Source organism: Schistocerca gregaria, chromosome 6 (genome assembly GCF_023897955.1).
Source record: "Schistocerca gregaria isolate iqSchGreg1 chromosome 6, iqSchGreg1.2, whole genome shotgun sequence".
Lineage (NCBI taxonomy): Eukaryota > Metazoa > Arthropoda > Insecta > Orthoptera > Acrididae > Schistocerca > Schistocerca gregaria.
This window is the reverse complement of record NC_064925.1, coordinates 439,526,481-439,543,016: the sequence shown is the minus strand read 5'-3', so window position 1 is coordinate 439,543,016 and position 16,536 is coordinate 439,526,481. Positions and strand designations below refer to the sequence as shown.

Below are 16,536 nucleotides of genomic sequence, written 5' to 3'. Positions count from 1 at the left end.
ACCACAATAACACAACAAGGTGCAACTTTGTGCACTTCAAAGAATACTGCAACAACTGAAATTCAAGAAGAGAGGGAAACTGGGATAGCAGGTTCCCTACCTTTACATCCAACAGTGCCAGCCACCCTTCAAAAACCCTTTAATGTTAAGAAGAAGAAATTCCAGATTGATGATAAATCTAGAAAGGGAAGCTACTTGGCATCTGGGAGTAGAAGTTTTGCAGCACTGTTAAGGTTTCCGAATTTTAAAGAATTCTGAAGGTGCCATAAGAAAGTCAATTACTGGGTCCTGATAAATAATACAAGAGTTGTGGTAGCTAGTATTTTCTTTAGATGGCATCTCAATCATGCAACGTATTTGGAATAGGGAAGTAAACAAAGTCTCTTCATCAGAATTTTGATTGATCACCAGCCAGTCACAATTAAAGTGAAGCTCACTGGCCAGCACTGTAGGCAAATTAATAATATTTTGGACTATCTACAGCAGTTAGCTAGAGTGAAGAGTTCCTATTACTGACCAGATGAACATTATGGAAGAGTAACATGGGAAGAGAATGCAGTGACAGGAATACAGAAAATAAATTTTATTTGTGCCAAGAGAAGAAAAACTTACAATACAAGATGTTAGTAAAATGCTTTTTCAGTGTCTGTTCGGGTGTATTAGAATTGATATCTTCATAAAATAGAGAATGTTTAACATAATTATGTAAACTGATGACTAAACTGCAAGAATATCTGAAGGCAGCTCTGTTCGAAATGAAGGGAAAAAATGCTATTTCTGTAAACATAAAGATTCTCTTAAAATTGGTTGTTAGTTCTGTACTGGCAGGATAACAGAAACAATGTGAATGTAGTAACATTATCGATGACAGCAAACTTCAAAATAGAATAAAATCAAATTGAGTCTCAAGAAACAAAAACTTACACGATTCACAGGTCAGACTTTACAGCTGTTAAAGTGATATTTAGTTCAGAGCATTACAGCAGGCTTTGAGATACCCTTCATTACTTATGTGGCTCATGGCCCTCCTATCTCTTTCCCTTTGGTGTATTTTTATCTCCTCTGCAAATGTTAACCAACCTTTTCTTGTTTGTCTTTTGATAAGTTACTATCAACTATGTGGATGTTTTTTCAGATAATATAGTTTTACAGATCAATAACACATATGAGTCTACAATGGAATTGCTGTGATTGTAAAGTAAACCTGTGCCCTCAGTTTGTTTACAGCTGCAGATAAACTGCTGACAGTAAACTTCAAAGTCATTATCCTTAAATAAATAACTAGTTCCATAGCAAATTCGAGATATACACCAGTTTTCAAAATGATTTCATTAACATTCACCACTGTTGTGATCTTTCTCATTTTATATGTCAAGTGTCCAAAGCAATATAATCTTACTAGTGAATGCAGCAATGTTTCGCAATTGCTAAATATGTATTGGAATCGGATATACAACCTGGTCTCCTAATCCCCCCTCTCTCCATCTCCACTTCCTCCCCATCTCTACAACCGTATCTTCCTCCTTATGACCATCCCCTTTTTCTAACCTTGAGCCTTGTTTGTTTGTTTGTATTGCAACCAAAACCTTGACTGAGAAATAAAGTTGCTTAAAATGAGTGGGTAAAGCAGCTGGCATTATTGGTATATGGGATGTGAGAAAGATCCCAGTTGCTGGAGCTGTGAGGATAGTGGCTCCAATAACAGCATTTTGCATAGTTTTAATCTGTGAGTGGGTACGATTACAAAGATTTGGACAATTCAAACTCTGTAACAGTATACTAACCATGAGCCAATAAGCCTTAAATACAAATTCCCTGTTTTCTGTTAAAACCAACAGTGAGGAAGAAAACAAAAACAGCATAAAATTTTTGTTTAAAGTTATATATAAGGAGAAATAATATTGGAGAAAAATTTGTCTAATAGTATATATGCCCTGCTATCATACTTAAAACTGACTGTGAGAAAGTAAACTCGACCACACATCTTCACAGCGCAGCGTTTTCTTTCTTGCAGCTTGCTTTCACACAAAACCAGCACATTGTTGTTTAAAAAACTTTGTAGCCTATGTGTATATCTGTGTTTGTTACAGTATTGTTTAAAAATCTGAAGTAAATTGGTAAAGAACTTTGAGATCTTCAGTAACAATGTTAAACAATGTACTTTCTTTATGTAGTAGTATATATGCAGCTTTCTGCAAAAAGAACCCCCGTGTTTTCCACCTATGATGTTTGTTAACCCTGAGAAACTATGAATTCCTCTTCGATTTCTGTTTACATCTTATATCGCTCTTATTAATAATATGGATGGGTCACGAAGTTATCACCACAAACATGCTATCCATGATTAATTAAGGGAAAAAAGTTAAACATGTATAGTGATAAGAATACTTGGAAAAGAGAAATCAGTTACTGTAGACAGTATTATAAAAAATTGTAAAACATCGGAATTCCAAAAGCCCATGCCAGTATTTTAGACAGTATAGCTGCACTACAGAATCTGCACTACTGGTACTTGAAACTATTGGCTCAAAGTAACTGAACAGTTTATGTGCTCTGGCCATGATTCACTTGTCCACCAAGTAATACTTGTATAATAATAAACTGTAGCAGTATATGATTATATGAATAGAAGGAATATGTAATACAGATCCACGATCCAGTTTTTATCCTTTGGTGATATGTAAGTTGTGAAAGTATTTACAGTTAACACAAAATGCATCACCACACAGTTACAGGAAAGGTGCATGTGACAGTGACTGAAACTTCAACATATAATATTAGTTACAACTTTAGTGGGAGGTAATCTGTGAGACCAAGAGAGAAGGAAAGAAAGATACTCATGTTACTCAGATTAAACAAAGAAGGAATCACAATGAGCAGGAGAAATGGCAAGGACAGCACTTGCCACGAGATGAGACATTTTACTGGAATATCTAAGACTTCAAGAAATAATTAATTTTGCAATAGGATGTGCAATAACGAATGGAGGCACGAAGTGATACTACCATCCACTTGAGATTATTACAAAGAGACCAATACAGAGCCATAAAAAAAATCATAGTTTGTGTTACATATTCAGAGTTCAATTTGTTTCTTGTGTGCTATAGTTCCCCCATCATTTTCGCCTTTTTACTTTGTCAGCTCTTCTCGTTCGTTTTTCCCTTTACTATCCCTTCACAATTTCAACTCCAGCCTTAAATTATTTGCCCTTTTTTTTTTTTTAGCAAAGAGTAAGCAGTATTATGCAACAAGATTTTTTCTTTTTTAAAAAAGGAAAATAGGCTTGTGGCAGACAGAGTAGTAATGTAATGCAGAAGAGAAAGAGAAAAGAGAAAAATGCAGTTAAAATGACTAATGGGAACTAAATAAAAGGCAAACACATAATCATGATGTAACATACGTGAAGCTGGCATCATCAGTGTATGCAGAAGTAATTAGCTAAAGAATCTCACCTTTATATTTGGTGTGTTAAGAACTCACTAACCAAAAGTTCTTACTTACGACTTATATTTTAGGGAACAATTAGTGATACTCAAACCATGTTCAGACAGAATTTATTAATACTCCTTAATAAAACTGATGGAATCTGTCTTTTTTTTCACATTTATTAAAATAAAAATTAATACACTGTATTCCCAAAAGCATCTCTTCCACAAAAATTTTGCACTGGTTATGCAAATCACTGTGAAATCCCTCAAAATTAAGCAATAAAAGAAACATTCAGCAGTGAAATAATTACTTTCATATCAAGGGGTTTATTTATTAAAGCATTAATAATTTTGTTAATCTTTTTAATTATTTTATCTCCAAACAAATTCTAGCTGAAGTTTGGGAATACAATGTAATTAAAATGAGATATGAACTGGAACTCACCGGAGTTTAGTTCCCTGACAAGTGTGGACATGGCATTTGTAACAGAATCAGCTGCTACTAGCAAGTCATTGCGAAGGCTTCGACTACTGCTGTTTGTTGTTCCAGAATTGTTTGTTGACCCAGCCAAAGATGATGTAGATGATCCTAGTGAAATGAGGTGCTATTGTAAATTTTCAGATATAACCAGGAAAAAAGAAATTTCCAGACACAAATATGTGATGTCTGAATATTAAAGAAACAAAAGACAATAGATATACTGTTCTGTTTATTTACAAATAGATCTTCTATAAACAAATTAAAAGAACAGATTTTTACTTTTTAATAATTCCTCCTCCCCTCCCAACTAAAAAAATGAAAAAATAAAATAAAAAATAAAAAAAACTAGGCTGTATATTATGTCCCATGTCAAAATGTCATAGTAGTCATTTAAAAACAAAGATTCCAAGACTTACCAAGCGGGAAAGCGCCGGCAGACAGGCACATGAACAAAACACACAAACACACACACAGAATTACGAGCTTTCACAACTGGCAGTTGCTTCGTCAGGAAAGAGGGAAGGAGAGGGAAAAATGCAAGGATGTGGGTTTTAAGGGAGAGGGTAAGGAGTCATTCCAATCCCGGGAGCGGAAAGACTTCCCTTAGGGGAAAAAAAGGACAGGTGTACACTCGCACACACACACACACACACACACACACACACACACACACACACACATATCCATCCGCACATACACAGACACAAGCAGACATATTTAAAGGCAAAGAGTAAGGGCAGAGATGTCAGTCGAGGCGGAAGTACAGAGGCAAAGAAGTTGTTGAAAGACAGGTGAGGTATGAGTGGCGGCAACTTGAAATTAGTGGAGGTTGAGGCCTGGCGGATATCGAGAAGAGAGGATATACTGAAGGGCGAGTTCCCATCTCCGGAGTTCGGATAGGTTGGTGTTGGTGGGAAGTATCCAGATAACTCGGACGGTGTAACACTGTGCCAAGATGTGCTGGCCGTGCATCAAGGCATGTTTAGCCACAGGGTGATCCTCATTACCAACAAACACTGTCTGCCTGTGTCCATTCATGCGAATGGACAGTTTGTTGCTGGTCATTCCCACATAGAAAGCATCACAGTGCAGGCAGGTCAGTTGGTAAATCACGTGGGTGCTTTCACATGTGGCTCTCCCTTTGATCGTGTACACCTTCCGGGTTACAGGACTGGAGTAGGTGGTGGTGGGAGGGTGCATAGGACAGGTTTTACACCGGGGGCGGTTGCAAGGGTAGGAGCCAGAGGGTAGGGGAGGTGGTTTGGGGATTTCATAGGGATGAACCAAGAGGTTACGAAGGTTAGGTGGACGGCGGAAAGACACTCTTGGTGGAGTGGGGAGGATTTCATGAAGGATGGATCTCATTTCGGGGCAGGATTTTAGGAAGTCGTATCCCTGCTGGAGAGCCACATTCAAGGTCTGATCCAGTCCCGGGAAGTATTCTGTTACAAGTGGGGCACTTTTGGGGTTCTTCTGTGAGAGGTTCTGGGTTTGAGGGGATGAGGAAGTGGCTCTGGTTATCTGCTTCTGTACCAGTTTGGGAGGGTAGTTGCGGGATGCGAAAGCTGTTTTCAGGTTGTTGGTGTAATGGTCGAGGGATTCAGGACTGGAGCAGATTCGTTTGCCACGAAGGCCTAGGCTGTAGGGAAGGGACCGTTTGATATGGAATGGGTGGCAGCTGTCATAATGGAGGTACTGTTGCTTGTTGGTGGGTTTGATGTGGACGGATGTGTGCAGCTGGCCATTGGACAGATGGAGGTCAACGTCTAGGAAAGTGGCACGGGATTTGGAGTAGGACCAGGTGAATCTGATGGAACCAAAGGAGTTGAGGTTGGAGAGGAAATTCTGGAGTTGTTCTTCACTGTGAGTCCAGATCATGAAGATGTCATCAATAAATCTGTACCAAACTTTGGGTTGGCAGGCTTGGGTAACCAAGAAGGCTCCCTCTAAGCGACCCATAAATAGGTTGGCATACGAGGGGGCCATCCTGGTACCCATGGCTGTTCCCTTTAATTGTTGGTATGTCTGGCCTTCAAAAGTGAAGAAGTTGTGGGTCAGGATGAAGCTGGCTAAGGTGACGAGGAAAGAGGTTTTAGGTAGGCTGGCAGGTGATCGGCGTGAAAGGAAGTGCTCCATTGCAGCGAGGCCCTGGACGTGCGGGATATTTGTGTATAGGGAAGTGGCATCAATGGTTACAAGGATGGTTTCCGGGGGTAACAGACTGGGTACGGATTCCAGGCGTTCGAGAAAGTGGTTGGTGTCTTTGATGAAGGATAGGAGACTGCATGTAATGGGTTGAAGGTGTTGATCTACGTAGGCAGAGATATGTTCTGTGGGGGCTTGGTAACCAGCTACAATGGGGCGGCCAGGATGTTTGGATTTGTGAATTTTAGGAAGCAGGTAGAAGGTAGGAGTGTGAGGTGTCGGTGGGGTGAGGAGTTTGATGGAGTCAGGTGAAAGGTTTTGTAGGGGGGCCTAAGGTTCTGAGGATTCCTTGAAGCTCCGCCTGGACATCAGGAATGGGATTACCTCGGCAAACTTTGTATGTACAGTTGTCTGAAAGCTGACGCAGTCCCTCAGCCACATACTCCCGACGATCAAGCACCACGGTCGTGGAACCCTTGTCAGCCGGAAGAATGATGATGGATCGGTCAGCTTTCAGATCACGGATAGCCTGGGATTCGGCTGTGGTGATGTTGGGAGTAGGATTAAGGTTTTTCAAGAAAGATTGAGAGGCAAGGCTGTAAGTGAGAAATTCCTGGAAGGTTTGGAGAGGGTGATTTTGAGGAAGAGGAGGTGGGTCCCGCCGGAAAGGCAACTCACTCACCCTCCACAACCTTTCCAACAAACCTCAACTTCCTCTCATTGCACACAGACCCAGTCTCTCCCATCTACTCAATCTCCCACTTCCAGCTCCACTCCCCCCAACACCTCAAAATTCCAGTCAACACAATCTGGAACCACAACACCCCAATTCAGTAGTTAACCTTTCCTCCAAACCTCTCTCCCAATCCGAAACCTCTGTCCTATCCAAAGGCCTCACCTTCAGCCCCACTCCCAGGTTCAACCAAACTGCCCTTGTCAAGGATTTACTGTCCTACACTCGTAGTCTCTGCTGGAAATATCACTTTGCCACGAAGAAAAACAATCCTGATCCCACTCCTAATGATTCAACTCCCCAAGACACTATCCAAATTGAACCCTGCCTGCAACAGTTCCGTCCTCCATCACAGTGGGACCCACCTCCTCTTCCTCAAAATCACCCTCTCCAAACCTTCCAGGAATTTCTCACTTACAGCCTTGCCTCTCAATCTTTCTTGAAAAACCTTAATCCTACTCCCAACATCACCACAGCCGAATCCCAGGCTATCCGTGATCTGAAAGCTGACCGATCCATCATCATTCTTCCGGCTGACAAGGGTTCCACGACCGTGGTGCTTGATCGTCGGGAGTATGTGGCTGAGGGACTGCGTCAGCTTTCAGACAACTCTACATACAAAGTTTGCCGAGGTAATCCCATTCCTGATGTCCAGGCGGAGCTTCAAGGAATCCTCAGAACCTTAGGCCCCCTACAAAACCTTTCACCTGACTCCATCAAACTCCTCACCCCACCGACACCTCGCACTCCTACCTTCTACCTACTTCCTAAAATTCACAAATCCAAACATCCTGGCCGCCCCATTGTAGCTGGTTACCAAGCCCCCACAGAACGTATCTCTGCCTACGTAGATCAACACCTTCAACCCATTACATGCAGTCTCCCATCCTTCATCAAAGACACCAACCACTTTCTCGAACGCCTGGAATCCGTACCCAGTCTGTTACCCCCGGAAACCATCCTTGTAACCATTGATGCCACTTCCCTATACACGAATATACCGCACGTCCAGGGCCTCGCTGCAATGGAGCACTTCCTTTCACGCCGATCACCTGCCACCCTACCTAAAACCTCTTTCCTCGTCACCTTAGCCAGCTTCATCCTGACCCACAACTTCTTCACTTTTGAAGGCCAGACATACCAACAATTAAAGGGAACAGCCATGGGTACCAGGATGGCCCCCTCGTATGCCAACCTATTTATGGGTCGCTTAGAGGAAGCCTTCTTGGTTACCCAAGCCTGCCAACCCAAAGTTTGGTACAGATTTATTGATGACATCTTCATGATCTGGACTCACAGTGAAGAACAACTCCAGAATTTCCTCTCCAACCTCAACTCCTTTGGTTCCATCAGATTCACCTGGTCCTACTCCAAATCCCATGCCACTTTCCTAGACGTTGACCTCCATCTGTCCAATGGCCAGCTGCACACATCCGTCCACATCAAACCCACCAACAAGCAACAGTACCTCCATTATGACAGCTGCCACCCATTCCATATCAAACGGTCCCTTCCCTACAGCCTAGGCCTTCGTGGCAAACGAATCTGCTCCAGTCCTGAATCCCTCGACCATTACACCAACAACCTGAAAACAGCTTTCGCATCCCGCAACTACCCTCCCAAACTGGTACAGAAGCAGATAACCAGAGCCACTTCCTCATCCCCTCAAACCCAGAACCTCTCACAGAAGAACCCCAAAAGTGCCCCACTTGTAACAGAATACTTCCCGGGACTGGATCAGACCTTGAATGTGGCTCTCCAGCAGGGATACGACTTCCTAAAATCCTGCCCCGAAATGAGATCCATCCTTCATAAAATCCTCCCCACTCCACCAAGAGTGTCTTTCCGCCGTCCACCTAACCTTCGTAACCTCTTGGTTCATCCCTATGAAATCCCCAAACCACCTCCCCTACCCTCTGGCTCCTACCCTTGCAACCGTCCCCGGTGTAAAACCTGTCCTATGCACCCTCCCACCACCACCTACTCCAGTCCTGTAACCCGGAAGGTGTACACGATCAAAGGGAGAGCCACATGTGAAAGCACCCACGTGATTTACCAACTGACCTGCCTGCACTGTGATGCTTTCTATGTGGGAATGACCAGCAACAAACTGTCCATTCGCATGAATGGACACAGGCAGACAGTGTTTGTTGGTAATGAGGATCACCCTGTGGCTAAACATGCCTTGATGCATGGCCAGCACATCTTGGCACAGTGTTACACCGTCCGAGTTATCTGGATACTTCCCACCAACACCAACCTATCCGAACTCCGGAGATGGGAACTCGCCCTTCAGTATATCCTCTCTTCTCGATATCCGCCAGGCCTCAACCTCCGCTAATTTCAAGTTGCCGCCACTCATACCTCACCTGTCTTTCAACAACTTCTTTGCCTCTGTACTTCCGCCTCGACTGACATCTCTGCCCTTACTCTTTGCCTTTAAATATGTCTGCTTGTGTCTGTGTATGTGCGGATGGATATGTGTGTGTGTGTGTGTGTGTGCGCGCGAGTGTACACCTGTCCTTTTTTTCCCCTAAGGGAAGTCTTTCCGCTCCCGGGATTGGAATGACTCCTTACCCTCTCCCTTAAAACCCACATCCTTTCATTTTTCCCTCTCCTTCCTTCCTTCCTGACGAAGCAACTGCCAGTTGCGAAAGCTCGTAATTCTGTGTGTGTGTTTGTGTGTTTTGTTCATGTGCCTGTCTACCGGCGCTTTCCCGCTTGGTAAGTCTTGGAATCTTTGTTGTTAATATATTTTTCCCATGTGGAAGTTTCTTTCTGTTTTATTTACATTGTCATAGTAGTCATCTGGATAAAGTGTCTAGGCCAATATATACATTTGTTTTCTGCAAGTCATCGTATGGTGTGCAATACAGGACAAGCACTGCATTGGCATCATCATTGCCCTCTCCCTCTTTCCTTTCTATTTGTGGACAATGTGCAGGAAGCCTTACTGGCAGTAGAATTCTGTCAATGTTTCCAATTTAACCTTTAATATCACTGTGTTGAGCATTTCTGAGATAGTCTCACTCTTACTAAAGAAACTTTTGATGATCAGCATAGTTCTTTTTATTAATTTTCTATATCTCTTTCATTATTCCAACTTGGTAAGACTGATAATGGATACTAAGAAGTCCAATAAATGGAACCATTCAAACAACTAACAAAAACATTGATGATCAACTCAATTAGCAATAGCTGCCATATTGCAGAAGAATAATTTAATTACTGCAAGAAATGGATCGAATCAGTATAGTGTGCCACTGTAATTCACTCAGACATTGAGCTGCATTGTTAACAGAAGTCGCATAATAAACAAAAGAGAATTTGTCAGTGGATGTGATTGAGACCAGACTATTGGAACCAGATGTGAGGGGCACAAAATCTCTGAAGTTGTCCAGATATTATATTTGTCTGCAGTAGTAACAGATTCCCAGTAATACTACTGCTGGATGCTCAAAGTACAGCAAATCATCATCTGACCTGGAAGTAATTATACATAATGGGTCATGCTGATGGCAGAACATTTACTAAAAATCCACATGAAGCAATGAATCTGTCTTAAAAGAAACATGAAGTTTAGGCCAATTGCAGCATCTCAACATGGTTAATGTTTGCAAGGGATGAACTGAGACCCATACTATGTCAGCTATCACTCCTGACATGGATAGCAAACGACACCACCCAACACCTGTATCATCTGCTTACCTATAGCAACTTGCTGTACACTGTTCCACTCAAAATGGAAATCCATCAACCCATTACTCAAAGCAATATTATAAACATTACATGGACATGAGGGTACCTGACCTCACTCCTACTGAGCACAACTTAGATGATATCTTCATAGTGAATGATGAAGGGGTGGTTATTTTGTGGCTGGTTCTTTTGGTTAATGGTTGGAAGATGGCTGTGTGAAGATGTGACTACGGAAATCTGATTGCAGACTACCTGTGAATCCCACAGTGATATCTTCAGCATACTGGGCAAGGGAATTCTTGTTACTGCAGATATGCCGTCCATGAGTGGCCAGGCTATATAGAAGCAATTTTCTGGTGTGTAAGGGATGACATTCGTCAAAATGCAGGTACTGTTGATGGTTAGTGGGCTTGATGTGGACAGAGGTGTGATGGAGTCATCAGGGAGATGGAGGTCGACATCCATGCAGGTGGCAAGTTGGATTAGGGACAACCAGGGAGATGAGTGGAAGAATCTGTGGAAGAACTAGGGTAGGTTGGTTTGACCTGAGTCCAGATCATGGAGGTATCATCAATGAACCTTATGAGGGGTTTAGAGTTTTGGGAGGTTAGGGAGACCTGCTATAGATGAGAACACTATGGCATAGAAGGGCACCATGCTTATTTATATATCTTTCCCTCAAAGGAGAAGTCATTATGTGTCAGGATGTAATTGGGTAGATGAATTGGGAATGATGTTGTAGGTTTGGAATCTAAAGGACACTGGGAGGGGAAGTCTTTGATAGCAGTAAGGCCATGGCCATGAGGGATGTTGGTATATAGGGAGGTGGCATCAACCGTGTTAGGGTTTGGATGGTTGAGAGTGAGTGAGGGAAGTGGTCTGAATCATTAATATGAGATGCTAGGCTATGAGCATCTGGTTGGAGGTATTTGTTGGCAAGGGTAGAGATTCTTTGACTGGGATCATGGTACTAGCAACAAGGGGGCATCCAAGATTGTTGGGTATGACATGTTTGGGAAGATTGTACAAGGTGAATGTGCAGGGTCTCACTGGGGTGAGGAGGGGGAGAGATTTCATGGAGAGGTTTTAGAATGAGCCAATGGATTTGAGAAAGGACTGGAGGTTTTGCAGGATTTCGGGGATAGAATCACTATGGCAGAGATTGTAGTTGCGGGAGACAGACAGATGGCAGATGCCTTCTGTCAGGTAGCCACTGTGATAACGGTGGTGGAACCTTTGTCTGCAGTGAGGGTCATCAAATCCGGGTCTGTCTTGAGGTTGCAGATGGCTGTTATTTCTTCTATTGAGGTGTTTGTGTTCTTGGGAAGAGACTGTGGGAAGGATGGTACGGCCAAGTTGGAGGTGGTAAATTCCTGGAAGGTATCCATAGGCTAGTTAGGTGGGAGAGGGGGAGGTCATGGATAGTGGTATGAACTGAAGAGGCAAGTGTCTATGTCGGAATGAAGTTGGCTTTGTTTGGAGGGTTTCCATGGTAAGACCTGGAAGTCCAGTGTGGCTTAACTTTTGGGTGTGTGGCTGAAGCTGAGCTCTTTAGAAAGGACTGACACTTCTGTAGGAATTTTTAAGTTTTCGGGGATGTGGCTCATGGAAAAGGGAAGAAAGGCAGGGTCTGAGGACCATGATGGGTTGATGAAGGGGTTCACTGGGGTTAGGATAGGTGTTGATGGGTAGTGGCATTCCAAGGTGGGAGTAGGATTTTTGGAGGTGGTGTCTGTAGAGGTTTCTGAAGTGCTCTTCCAGATGCTCAAAGGCAAAGATTTCAATTTGGCAGATATTGTGTAGGTAATTAGGAGTATATGCTAACGGTATCTTGCAGAGGGAGCAGAGGTGGTTCAGGAATGCCTGCACCATAGAGGTTTGTTTCTGTAGTAGCAAATTTGTGAGGAACAGACACTGGCAGACTCTAAAAAATTGAAAATCATTGTGAAAGTAGCCATGTCATATACCAGCTCTACTGTAATTTTTGCACAGCATTTTATATGGGTATGAAAACTAACCAGCTGTCCACCAGAACAAATTACCTGTGGCCAAGAGCTGAATTGCCTATCCAGAGGTGGAATACTCTACCAGGCAAAACAAACTTGAGTTCAATGCCTGCTTTGCAGCCAGTGCCATGTGGATTCACCCTGTCATCAATTTATCTGCACTGAGCAGGTGCAACATTTTCTTGGGTCCTGTAATAGTCCTAGTCTCAATCTCCGCTAACCACTGCACCCATACCTTCTACCCAATAACCTCTGTCATGTCAGCCTCTCTTAATGCATTCTTCCATGACATTGCCATCATGTGCTGTATGAACTTATTGGCTCCGGTGCCTGTCTGTCACATTCCTATAGCTTGCACCTGCTGCCTCTTGCTCTTGAATATCTGTTCGGTGTACCTGGAGCCAACACCATGGGTCTTTTCCCCTCTCTGCTGCCCTCCTTTTTCACTCCCTACCCCCCACCCCACCGCCTCCAGATACTGCCATGCAGCCTTGTCTGGCCACAATCTAGTCTCTGCATGCTACATCATGCAGTGTTGGGTCTTCTCCTCCCCCACATAACCCTGATATCCCCTCCCCCCCTCTTTCCCACTGCTTCTTCTCGACGGGACACCAGTGGGTAGAGAGCAGGCAAGTATGTGTTAGAGGTGCTTGTGATGACTAGTAATCCAACCTTTTCCCAATGTTGCTCAGTCCTTTAATCTCTTCATTGTTCAGTCCTTTAATCTAGATTATCAGATAATTTTTAAAAGGAGTGGCCAGTAAGATACAGCATATATACATGTTCTTTAACTTATAGAAGTTTGAGTCTTATGTGAGGTTGATGATGACTTTTAGAACAAAATACATAACTGCACTCTGATCACTAGAGAAGAATGTGAAGACAGTATTGAAATATTTTGTCTTATATTGCAGTTGTGAAATTTATCTGAAACTGGGTTGATTAATGGTAGCAAATATAATTGCGTATTTTTAAGGAGTCCTCTGTGAGGTGTATAGTTATCTACTTTACATAATATTCATACTTCTGACTTCTGATAGATAAATAAGTTAGCTGTATAATGTTGCAACAAAGAGAGAGAAAGCAAGCATAATAAACTGGTGTCTTTATCTTAATTTTTGGTTGATTTACCTTGATTATCTCACCGTGTTAAAGCTATTTAGGGAAGTCAGAGATGGGAAGATTTCCTTACTGTAACTAGAGCCATACACAACATGTGTTACTCAAACTGAGAAGATTTAAGAGCATAAAGACAAGACGTTTCTCTGTGCAAAAGAGAAGAAATCAACTAAAATTAGGTTTAATGTCATGGTGGAGTTAAGTTGGCTGGGTTGGGATGACTGGACACATCTTTTTCAAATTAAATACCTCAGTATTTGCCTAAAGGAATATTAAGGAAACAACAGAGAACCTAAACTGGGATAGCCAGGATGGGTATAGAACCCTGCTCCTCCTGAATGCATGTCCACTTTCTTAACCTCAGAGTCACTAAGTTGTTTTATGTACAAATTGGAATATGGAGAAAAACAATAATTACTTGACCATTTTTTTTCTTTTCTTTTAAAAAGCAAATTACAGGTACAGAAAAATGCAAAGAAAACTTATGAACACTTTACACTAAGATGATGAAAGTCATGGGATACCTCAAAATATTGTGTTGGACCATCTCCTGGCCAGCAAAGTTTAGCAGCTCAACATGGCATGGGCTCAAGAAGTCCCTGCATCTCCTCTGCAGAAATAATGAGCCATGATGCCTCTATAGCCATCCATAATTGCAAAAGTGTTGTCAGTGCAAGATGATGTGTATGATGTGAGCTCTGGATTATATTTCATAAATGTTCAATGGGATTCATGTTGGGTGATCTGGTTGGCCATTCTTCAAACCAATCATGAACAGGGTGTGGGCTACTGACAATATGCATCATTGTTTGGGAACATGAAGTTCATGAATGGATGCAAATGGTCTCCAAGTTGCCAAAAAAAACCACATCCAGTCTAAAATCATTTCAGTTGGACCAGAGAACCCAATGCATTCCATATAGACATGGCCCACTGCATTATGGAGCTATCACCAGCTGGCACAGTGCCTTGTTGACAACACAGATCCATGGCTTCATAGGGTTTACACCACACACTAATCCCACAGTCAGTTTTTACCAACTGAAATCAGAACTCATTGTACCAGGCCATTGTTTTCCAATTCCTAAGGTCCAACTAATATTGTCACGAGCCCATTAGAAGAACTGCAGATCCTGTCTTGTTGTTAGTGAAGGTATTTGCACCAGTTTTCTGCTGTTATAGTCCATCAACGCCAAATTTTACCACAATGTTCTAACAGATGTGTTTGTCGTATGTCCCACATTGATTTCTGGGGTTATTTCACACAGTGTTGTTTGTCTGACAGACCTGACAACCATACACAAATGCTGCTGCTCTTGGTTGTTAACCTGTCTTCTTCAGTGTGAAACATTTTAAAGCAAGGAGCTGCACACGCAGAAACTTAGCATGATGCACACCCGTATGAAGTCTCATTGTGAAAGCCATTTCTCACACACACCACATACCTCTTTGCTGGTCATTTCTGTACTGTGGGCAGAAAAAAGTCTGGAAACTGCCTGGCTGTAAGGTGTGTCACTTTTGGTGTTCTAGGTGTGCATCCCAATGATGTCCCTTGTTGTGGTGAAGATATGGCCAACTGTTCGTCACCACTAATCATGAAGCTCATTCTACTTTGTTTACCATCATGCTCCTTGTACACAACATATGCACGAAGCATGCAATGTACAACAAGTGGCAGAAAAGCTTCTGATAATATTTTTTCAGCTTGCTCCTGACCACTGCACCTATCTATACCTCACATATTCTTGTTGTAACGCATGGCTTTTGAACGATTCCCTTCTTTGAGTTTAAATTTAAAAATGTATTTTACGGAAGGTCCTTCCATTTCATTACCATCTGCTTACCTCTGTAACCTGTTATGTACTCTCCTTCCTTCATTTTTTATTAAGCCAGAAAACCCCTTCCCATCTTGCTGCATTGTGCTGAAGATGTTGGTATTAATGCTGGTTAGTTTGTCCACCCAATCTGGAGTGGTGTACCATGTGTCAAGATAAATACAGTGACCTTTCCCAAAGAGATCAGCAGCAAGCTCCAAAACAATTTGAGAGATTATTGTTTCTCCTGATGGCTAACATAATTAGTGTCCTTTCCAGTGAACCATACATACGTACAGCGGGTTTTACCAAGTTCGTAAAATTTGATGCTGAATCTGCTGCACTTTGATGGCGTACATTGGCTTCATCCAAGCCATCCTTTCCACAGCAACAACGATTCCTCAACTGTGACATTCCTTTCTGGCACGTATATTGATCTGAATTTACACTGCAGATGCTCCATAATTGGATGCTTTTCTACTGATAGTGCCTAGTGCACCATATGAGGTATTGTTGTAAAAGTGGAGGAATTTCAATAAAAGATGAAACCACTTTTCACTCATCAGTTTCCTGAAGAAAGGTGTGGCCACTGATTCTCTCTTTGAAAAATACATGTTGTGTACTGGTTTGGAAAGAATTCTTTGAAGTAAGAGCATTCCAAAAAGTATTTTTACCTCATCCTTGTAGTATTCAGCCAACTGTAAACTCTGGAACATGCTGCTGAATTGTGACGAGAAGCTATGGTGGTTGTGAACAGAAGTCCTTCTGTTCAGCTATTATTTTGCACAAAGCATCATTCACAAAACAACATAAAACAACATAACACATTATACTGTTTTAGAGGCATAACTGTACTGATGCTACTACTGAACAAATACTGATCATAAACTGAACTAGGACACACAAATGCACTAGACACCATTTGCTGCATTAGTGTCTAGTCATCAGTTGTTTCTGAATTGAAATCACTTTCACTAGACTCAAAATCCGTATCTTGAAGTATTTCAGAACTGTCACTGAAATTATCATCACTTGCTAAAAGCAGCTGCTTTATTTTAAAATTTGAAAGAAAAAAGACTTCTATTCATCTCTGCAAAAGATCAGCTCCTAA

At 42.1% G+C, this 16,536-nt stretch overlaps 1 protein-coding gene across 1 annotated transcript in view; it reads right to left on the bottom strand.

Annotated features, from left to right (window-relative positions):
* Positions 1-16,536, bottom strand: part of LOC126277983 (dystrobrevin beta) — a gene marked incomplete in the record, with an annotated part of 561,627 nt that overhangs the window by 37,912 nt on the left and 507,179 nt on the right. The window contains 1 exon segment of the mRNA XM_049977648.1: positions 3,874-4,017. Within this exon segment, the coding sequence (XP_049833605.1) occupies positions 3,874-4,017 (144 nt within the window).